At 35.0% G+C, this 10,300-nt stretch overlaps 1 protein-coding gene across 1 annotated transcript in view; it reads right to left on the bottom strand.

Annotated features, from left to right (window-relative positions):
• LOC117119999 (methionine--tRNA ligase, mitochondrial-like) overlaps positions 1-9,769 on the bottom strand; it is an 11,824-nt gene extending 2,055 nt beyond the window's left edge. The window contains exons 1-6 of the mRNA XM_033264984.1: positions 9,184-9,769; positions 8,266-8,456; positions 6,159-6,245; positions 5,533-5,658; positions 4,835-4,946; positions 2,627-2,779 (exon numbers count right to left, since the gene is read on the bottom strand). Coding sequence (XP_033120875.1) covers positions 2,627-2,779; positions 4,835-4,946; positions 5,533-5,658; positions 6,159-6,245; positions 8,266-8,456; positions 9,184-9,331 — 817 coding nt within the window. The 5' untranslated portion in view covers positions 9,332-9,769. The remainder of the gene's footprint in view (positions 1-2,626; positions 2,780-4,834; positions 4,947-5,532; positions 5,659-6,158; positions 6,246-8,265; positions 8,457-9,183) is intronic.
• Between the last annotated feature and the right edge of the window lie 531 nt (positions 9,770-10,300).

Below are 10,300 nucleotides of genomic sequence, written 5' to 3'. Positions count from 1 at the left end.
ACCTTCTAGTATGTAAAATCCCCTTATAATTAAAAGTTAATGAACCTGTCTCTTATACACATCTAGATGTGTATAAGAGACAGATATATATTAATTTTTTATAATTTAACCATACAAATATATTTAATTTTACTTTAAAAACATCGGTAACTCTGTAAGTATTTATTAAGGGAAGTTGAATTTGGTCTCAGGGCCCAGCGATTATCATTTTCACATGACAAACACACACAAATTGCTTTATATATAGTCTCATCATGAGATGTAAAGACCTGAATATTATTTTTTTTGTTGAGCGTAAAAAAAATCCTGGGGTATTGACATGATTTGCACCCAGGGCCCTCAGATAGAAGGCAAGCCTATGGGCAGAAGAAAACAATTTGGAAGATTTTTGTTTGCCAGAATCACGATCGCCAACAATAAACTTGTAAACTTCAAAGATGAGTGGAATGAGTGGAATCCATTTTTAATTTCTCCCTTGAAAACATAGAGGCTGTGATACACAATGGGATCTATCTCATGAATTATTCATCATACACCATTTTAATCATTTATAGGCCATATTTTACATATGAACAACCATTTCTATTCAGTATATCTTCTTGTTCGGTTTAGGAGCAAAATCCATTGTTGAAGAATTATTCTCAACCGGCTCAAGCTAAAATTATTCATAACTCAAATTTTTAAACAGGTAATGATCTGCTGTTATATATTATTTATTATATTTGACTGATTGTTTTTTGTGTGTGTTTGGTTCCCACATTATTTGTTTTTGTTTGTGTTTTGCATCTTTATATCTCTCTGTTTAAACTAATTACCATTCACTTTCATGGCTCCTCCCACACAGGTTTACCTTATGGAAGATGCTTTCTTCTTGCCCTTTGCTGTCTCCTTTTCTAATTCTTTCAATTTTGTTATTTAATGCATCTTAAAATTTTATTTACATAATATTATTTTTGAGGACATATTATACAGTATATTCCATTTTGTAAATTTTTGTTATTAAATTGAGAAGTAGATATATTTTTGTGATTTGTTTTTAACATTGATAAAGAGGAAAATAAATGTTTTGATGATATGATTTTATTTGAAATCTTAAAAATTGTATGCTAATTTTCTTAATTTTGAGGCTAATAATAACAAGGCTTTTAAAACACTTTAGTTGATTGCGTAAAACATTGTTTTCTTAAGCTATAATTATTCTTCACTATAAAAATATATTTTTAATGGAGGGGAGTATGGTCGTCAATTCAAAGATCAACTAAAATTGAATGATTGTCATAACCATGGAATCTGTGATAGTATTGAACAAATCTATATTTCAATATTTTCTATATATAATCCAATAATTAACAATTACAATAAATATTAATAATATTTACTTTTCTTCTCTTTTTGTATGCAATGTTTTGTCAAATCTTTAATTTCTTGTTCTGTCTCCTTTCACTTGTTATTTTAAGAATCTTATCCGATGGAGTTCTTTTAATGTTTCCTTTTATCAATTGTCAATTGTTGTAATGTGTTTTATACGTTATTAAAGTAAATAATATAATTGATATGATAGTGACGTGTTCATTTAAAACGAACAATTAATTTGTATTGAAGATTACTGATTAAAATTTGTATTAATTCATATGGATTTACAAAATCTTGATCATTGTATATTTTGATTTATATTAAATTTTATATATTCTTCTTGAAGATGAATAAATTTGAAATTTAATATATTTATGGCTAACCACTTTTATTTGTTAAAATGGTTACCTGCATGTGTAAAATTCATATTTATGGTACGAAAATAATTATTTTAAAACCTTTTCAAATATCATACATCTTTTGGAATCCTGGTCAATCTTGGGTAATTCAAACGTTTTATTTTTTTGGGTCCACGCAAGGTGAACCACAGAAACTCACTGTCGTTTTATTTAAATTATTTTTTATTTAAAACCATATTTTGAGTGGGCGACCCTTACAGAATAAATCTGATGTTCAGGGGCCCACTTAAATACAAAAATATAAAATGTATGTAAAAATATAGCCAATCTTTCAATTTAGTCATAAAATTTAAAACAGCAAACAATAAAATACTAAACAAATTGCTGTTGACTTATTGATGTTCTTGCTGTTACCAGAAATTTAAAAGCGTCCCGCGTCGCCAATTTTGAGTGGACATGCAGGAAATTTTGTACACATAAACTAATGGTTATTTCAAACAAATGTTCATGGTCCTTTTTTTAAGTTTGATACCAGAGTTCCCCCCTACACCTACAAAACAAAACAAGCATTTCAGCAAGGACTGTATGTACACTACTGCCATTACCACTAATAGGACATGTCGCATGGATGGCGCTGTTGCTTAGCAATGTGCTTTAAGGAAATAAGGAAACCAAATGTCGAGAGTTGGATTCATGTTTTGGTATTTACTTTTTAATTTTTTTTTCAGTTTTAAGACATTTTAGCTTTTAATTAAAAAAAAAAATTATTTTGCTGAAAACCCTATATAATAACTTTAACAGTGTCAACAAAAAGCCTCGTTTGAAAGGTGCATACACAAAGTGTTTAACATGGAATAGAGGTAACCTCAGTTTAACATGCGGTTTAACGAGCGGCCGCTCTTGCTATCAAAAACGCAATATAAATGAGAAACATACCGTTTGCGAAGGGTCATCTGGGACTGGAATTCCCCATTGTAGACGATCCCTTTGTCGGGACACTGATAAGTCCTGCAGGCCACCTTGAATCCACTCACGTACTATGTCTGCGAAGATCGTGGGGTAAATGGCTACAAAAATAAACTCTCATTTAGTATCGTAATATATGGAATGTAAATTAAATCAGAAATACACTTGAAATTAAATATGTACTTTACACCTTAATTTATGTACCAGATTTTCATGGGCAAAAGTCTAGGGTATTATGAGTAAAGACTAGCTTTTATTAAACATGCAGTGTAGAAAATTGCCTTTTGATTGGCATCCCTACATATTACACTCTAGGATACAGTTAGGAAAAGTGCAATTTTTTAGTAGCCCGCGAAAATGAATTAAAAACCCTATTAGAATACATTGGTACAAGAAGTGCTTGCAGGTTTTTGGAAGCTCACTGGAAACATTAAAGTTTGGGTGCTGTCCTCGGTATTAAATCAAAAACTCACTTGGGCCCTCTGACCGCCGATTTTTATGCCCACCTCTGCTCTAGAATATGCTGTAAGTGGACCTTTTTGCTAAGTCCTGCCCTTGGAAATTGTTGGTAAATCCCACAAAATGACTGTGCAGCGGGAACAGTTTGGTTTCCCAACCTCGAGGTCGGGGATTTAATTCCTTGCTGTGTATTTCACTTGTGTCCTTGGGCAAGGCACTTTATCTGCATTGCTTCTCTCCACCCAGAAGTGTGTAAGTGGGTACCTGGTAGGGTTGAATGCCAAATTGCGCTGATGTAGCTGCTGCAACGTTAAGAAATACTCCCCCCGGGAGTTTGTGTTACATATAGGCATTTAATCCAATGACCGGGGTAATGATAATGTAAAGCGCACAGAGGCTTTAACAATAGGCATTTTTCGTTTTGACTACACGGCCAGTCTACTACGAACTAATAGAGCGTAACAGATATCTGCGCATGCTCACAAACCTTACTGGATAAATCGGCATTGTGATAGCTTCCGCGACAACCCCAATTTCTGAATTTGGCATAGTGGCGACTACCCTAATATTGAGCAATCAGATTAAACCGGATTCTTTGGCAAACTGCTGGTAATTTTTTTGTTGGGTTGCAATTTTCATCGCATCCGCAATCGAGCATTGTTCGTTCAATAATGAATTAATTATTAAAACAAGTGAGTAATTAAATGTTTTATGAAGGCCTATTTATACACATACAATAAATGAGGAATGAATAGTCACAACATAAAATTAGGTAAATCAGGCGATAGTGAAAAAAGGGGCCTCTTATTAGGCTTAGGCTAGCCTTGTCAGAGTGGATTCGTGTAGAAGAAAACACATTCTGGTGCCGCTGGCTAGGGCATCTGGGCCCATGATATCGTGGATCAAGCCTTGCTATATAAATACCTGTTTAAAATTGTTATGTACATTTATTTGTACATCATCGTTGCATTTGGCAAATTGCCTGAGCAGGCCTGACACCCCTCTTCTCCCAGCTCTTGCTCTTTTGACACCTAAGCTAGGCTAGGCCTGGCCTAGTGTAGGCCTAGACCCTAGCCAACAACGAAACATCACTCAGTGTTTTCTGGAAATTTTTTATTTTGTATACAGTATTTGACTAAAGTTTTTTTTTCACATTTCCTTTTTCAAATATAAAACAAGGGAACATTGTTCCCTGGTAATAAAGCCATGGTCGACTAACTTCCCTCCGTAGGCCTACGTAGTCGCCTTAAAAAAACGAAAACAGCTCTTGGTCTAGTACGCGAACAGTGTCTTGGCGTTGCCGTCACGGTCCATTAGTTCGTAGTTGACTGGCCGCGTAGTCAAAACGAAAAATGCCTAATATGCGCCATATCAGTCTACCATTATCAATTCTATTATCATTATAATATCGATTAGTTATATACATAGGTTTTTTGTTTTTTTGTTTTTTTAATAGAAACGTTATTCCAGCAGCGAAACGCTCTACGAGAAGGGCAGAAAAGCCAAAAGATAAAGAAACAGAAAGAGAGGGACAACACGTGTGCTTATTCCTGGCTCTGTTCTGATTGGTCAGCTGCTAAGCTTAACACTTCAGAAAGGCCCATTACAAAAGGGATCATAATTTTTTTCCCCGGTTATAAACTTGCCCCAAAAACATTATCAATAAAAAAAAGCTTTCAAGTTTTCTGTATACGTACCTCTTTGATTCTTGTCAATCCACTGTAAGAGGCGTGGCCCAAACTCACTTAAACGAAACATGTAGTTGTGTTCTGTTGTCCAATGTACAGGCTGACCACTCTCTATGGATATCTTTGTGCGTTAAGATAAAATCATTGATATAATTGTGCTACAGAATAATATAATTGTTGCATAGTAAATAAAAAAAACAATGAATACAAAAATGGATAAAAAAAGGTATAAATTATGAAAAATACAGAATGAAAAGTCTTGTGTGAAGACTTGGACTCTAAACCTTGTGAGTGGGGGTTGAGCCCTCGCTGTGCAAGTCGCTTGTGTCCTTAGGCAAGACACTTTATATTTGTCTCTCTCTCTACTGAGGAGTATAAATGAGTACAGCCATATGCTGTGAAGGTGCATTTCGCTTTGTGTCCCTGAGCAAGGCACTTTACCTACACTACTTAAATCTATGAATGAGTAGCAGCAAATTGCTAGACGTAAACTGCGGTGGACCAGCGTCCCACCCAGGGAGAGCATCACACTCTTATTCGCTTCACACCACTTGAAACTGGGGATAAGCTCCAGCCCATGAGCCCCGTGGCTTGCAAGGATTTACTTTTACAGGCTCGACTACCTAATAACAATCCTCATTAAACTGGCACCATCTCTTTCTCAAATTGTTGAAAATGCTACTTTTTACAATGGTGATAAAAACTACCTTTTTGAGACCATTTCCATCAGGTGCATCCGTCACCTGGCCAGGTGTGAGGAACGACTCTTCAGACATACTGTACCAGCCTTTATAATTACCTTCATATATGTAGCCTGCAGAATAGAGCTTGGTCTAAGAAGGTAAACAGAGATACAGAATGGTGATGGTAGAGTTTCCAGTACAATAATGAATAAGGGCCTGTTTCTGCTGAGCAAAAAAACATGTGTTTTTAAATGGTTATTTCCTCAGCAGAAAAGGGTAAAAAAACAAAAACACTTTTAGGAAACGTGTTCTAAAAACGCCCGTATAAGCTTGGCATTAAGAAAACATGTGTTTTTTGGTACTCTTTTCAGCTGCAACTCAACACTGTGTTAGTCGTGACCGTCGGTGACCCAAACTAACCTCTTCACTCATTCGCGGGAAATTTAGCCCAGTTTTTTGTTCCAAGGGAGGATGGGCTTATACCAGAGAGGAACCACAGTATGCGGATAATATTAATGATAATGATAATATAATTATGGCAAAATAGTCATAATGAGGATGTAAATTTTATGTTAAGGATGGAGGAAAAGATTAAAGACTATAAGAATTCTGTGTAAAAGTGACTGGGAAAGAGAAAGTGAAATACTAACCCAGAAGCTCTCAACTGCTCTCCGATGACGCTCTTCAGTTGTTCGTACAAAATCAGTGTAAGAAATGTCACAAAGGTCAAATATACTCTAAGTAAAAATGAACCAAACTGATTAATTTAAGTTCTCGAATTCTCTTTCATTCATTAAAATGAGTGGTAAGAATAAGACAAGACTTTTATTATACCTTGTTTAGCAAGCCCGCCGCCCGCCAATAATGATGCCTTCGAAATGAAAATAAAATTTTATTTTTGGCCAATTAGAGCACCTTCTGCCGCGAAAAAAATAAAATTTCAGAAAAAATATAAGTTTTTCTTTATTTTCACAATGCCCGCCGCTGCCTTGAAATCTCCAAAAAAGAAGATATGTATATTTCTTCCTAATTATATAAATTAAAGCATTTAACCATCCCATAATATTACTACTCTGTTCACATTTACCAAGAACATTTTATTTTTATTTTCTCCTCCATTGGGATGTTTTTGGCAAAACTATTTGCTAAATAAGAAAACAAAATTTTATTTTTTGTTGGCCCTCCTCTGACAAAATAGAGGTATAAAAAAAGTCTCATCTAATGTGAAAACAATTTAACTTACTGTATCAGTTACAGTGTGAGGTAAAGAAAAAACTGGAAATTTTAATTCCATATTTGAATTGTTTCATTTCTATATTCATGTCAGTTATTTAAAAAAAAAATTCCTGTCAATTGTTGGACAGTTAAATATTAACTTTCCTGTATTCTTTTGCATAGATCCTTAAATTGACTGGTAGTCTATTTAACAATTGTTGTAGTAAAATGTCTGTAAATCGGTAAAAACTACTTTTTTTTTTTTTTAAATCTGCTTCTCGTTGGAAGGTAATAATTTATTGGATCCTATCAAATGCATGGCCGGCGGAAGCGGGGCCCGGGCCCCCCCACTTTTTGGCGAAAAATATATAATGTCTGGAGATTTTTGTATGATCGGAAATGCAAAAAAAGAAGAAGGGAAGAAAGAGGAGAATGATGGGAAAGAGAATGTTTATCCAGTACCCAACTGAGTTACATTTTCTCGCAATTCACATTTGCGGATCTGGGGGAGGGGGTCATGGGTCCTGACCCCTTCCTTGGGCAACAACAAAAGGGGAAAAAAAAATTCTAAAACTATCTTTTCAGGACCCGTAAGCTGATTTTTTTTTGTTTTTTGTTGCTATTAGAAAATTAGAATTTTGAATAACATAAAATTATAATGATATAATGAACAGATATCACAATACCCTGGCCTGCAACCCCTTCTCCACTTCAAAAAATGTCCATAGCGCATTTGATCTAAGCCGCCAGATATTCTCCGCAGTGGCGTAAGCACCGGGGGACAAGGGGAAAATATCCATCTGTGGAAAATATTTCCCCATTGAATGCCCTTTTCACCCGGGAAAGTGCCTGAAAACCTCAAATTTTAAATCGCATATTTTGTTGAGGTAGTCCAATTTCCTCTAAAAATTGCACATTTTAGGGAGTTTTGATCAATTCCGACGAAATTAGAATTTAAAAAACAAAATTTTTTTGTGCTTGCTCCTGTTTGCATTCTAAGTTGTAACATATAGTCCCAAACACAAAAAAGAAAATTTAGGATAGATCGTTTTACCTAAAAGAGGGGCCTCAATGTGTAATGATGTTGAAAGAATATGCTTGTAATAAATAAAGCTAGCCATAAGGAAAATGCTTATATTCAGTTTAAAAAAACGAATGTGGCCATATACTGCCGGCCCTGTAATGAGCTATTTTAAATTTCATTGGACTTTTTGATTTTTTATGATCATTACCACCACCATAATACCTTGCCAACAAAAAGGTCCCAATTCTCCCAGAAGTTGAGATACAGTGCGGTATCAGCACTCATTCCGTTGAGTAATAAAAAATTTTGTAAAAACTATACCATCTTCAGCAAATTTATAATAACTGCATCTTTTCATACTGTAATACTGCACACTATATTATTCATTAGTCTTTTGCATAGTCCATCTACGATGGGTATCACCACACACAGGTACATACATTATTATTAGATGTGTTGAGAAACTTAAGCTCATTTAACCAGAACTAATAAAATATAAAATTGACATTTGACCCTACCTTGAAATCTGATGACACCCTATCACAGAACACTTTGGGACTGTAACCTCTGAAGGCGGCAGCCTGCTGCACCTTCAGCCCATGCTCATCTGTACCAGTGGAGAAGATGGCACCAGAGTATCCACATATCTCTTGCCAACGGTTGGTGACATCAGCAAGAAGGGAAGAATACAGATGACCTATATGTGGAGCTTGGATATATAAAGAGACAAGTATTGAGTTTGTGGTTTGTAGTAGGCTTCTGATCGAATGAGCATGGTTTCGCTTCCTCCCCCACCCCCAACCCAGAACAGACTTCATTGAATATCAAGTGCATTAGAGCAGACACTCAAATCAAACCTATACACCATTTTATCAGTCTATTTTGAAACAGCTCCACCAATGTCCCGCAACTTTTCACTGGGGGATATCAAGCAACCTAGCTAGTCTGAGCTCTTCCATGCTTAAACCATTTTTAAACAGACAATGAATATACTGTAAAGTAAAATGTATACAAGTCATAAATTTTTTTTTTTTAATATAAGAGAATTTTAAGTTTGTTAAACTTAGGATTCTCCTTTATTGTATGTTATGTCTGGCCTAGGCTTCTCTAGTTGAATTTACAATTACAGTTAAACTTTGCCTATAACAAATAATTTCCAAGTCAGTCTAATTTTACATACCAAATTGTTGTGTTTTCTATTAATTAACAATCTGTAAGTCGAATTTTATCTAAGTCAAACAATATTTTAATGGCATTTTGCATTCGACTTAGGCAAGTTTAAGTGTACATAAATAAAAACTATTTTTTAAGTCAATACATATATTTATTATTAAAATTATCAATATAATATTTATATTAATAATTTAATTAATCAAATTAACTGGCCTAGCCATGACTACTTTTAAATGAAGATTAAGGTCTGCATGTACACTTACAAGCATTTACATAATATATTGGGGTTGTTATGAAGGATGACGATCGGTGTTGTAGGAATCGGGAATTTGCTTGTTGAACTCGTCCAAAAATATGTCCGAAAAGTTGAACTCTTGTCGTAGGCCTAGCTCTTAGCGTCATCAATAACATGGTGTAGAGTTACCTACAATGTTATAAAGTGCTCTTTTAATAATACGGCCTCAATTAAGTCCTCGTTTATAGCCAAGCCTTAATATAGCCAAATAGCCTCATCTAGGGTAGGCCTCGCCTAGGCATCGAACACTCTTATCTCGTCGGTCACGAGCAGCAACAAACTACAAAGCTTTTCGCCGACGCTGCTCTCTCAAAATTGCAGTTCACCTAGGGCCTAGCTCCAGTAGCTAGTACAAACCTCACACATTCTTACTATTCTTCTTCGAATATTTTTTTTTATTGAAAACAGAAAATGTATACCTTTGAAGTTAACATAACACACACACAAATCAAACTTATTAACTTATAATTCAGCCTTTCAAAAGCATGCAGCTAATTCATCAAAACACAATCATTTTGACTGTCGTAGGTGGCGTATTTGTCGTTCAATTAAATTTTTCTTATACTTTTTTTTGTCACGCCAAAATTGGTCCGGGCCGCGATTTTTTTTTCCGTACGAAACATTTACATGAAACTCCACTCGGGCCGTCTCGGCTGAATCGACCCGAAAATCTCATTGCAGAATTCAGGAGGTCAAAAGGTCATCAACAGATAAACGTCTACAAAACAACTTCTGAGAGAACGTCTGTCTAATTTTTAAAAATACATTGATGTTACATGTTAATGGGTCGTTTAAAATGACATAATATTTGATTAAGCTACACGAGTAATGAAAAGTGTTATTTTAACTTGAGTTACATACTATGACAATTTTAATTTTTTAGTTGGCCTTGGTTTTGCATAATTACCTAGGCTTACAAGACGCTTTCTGGGAAAAGCACAAAGAGTAAGGGAAAGCGCGGCGTTTTTCTTCATCAAATGAAACAGGGTGACAGTTATTTTCAAATTAAGAGAAGAGCTGAGAATAGGCAGCTCTAAAATACTGGATGCCATAAGACCTGCCAAAATGGCAGAGCACCAAATGAA

This window comes from Anneissia japonica, unplaced genomic scaffold (assembly GCF_011630105.1).
Source record: "Anneissia japonica isolate Jap-2015-1 unplaced genomic scaffold, ASM1163010v1 scaffold9290_len831353_cov190, whole genome shotgun sequence".
NCBI lineage: Eukaryota > Metazoa > Echinodermata > Crinoidea > Comatulida > Comatulidae > Anneissia > Anneissia japonica.
This window is presented reverse-complemented; position numbering and strand designations above follow the sequence as displayed.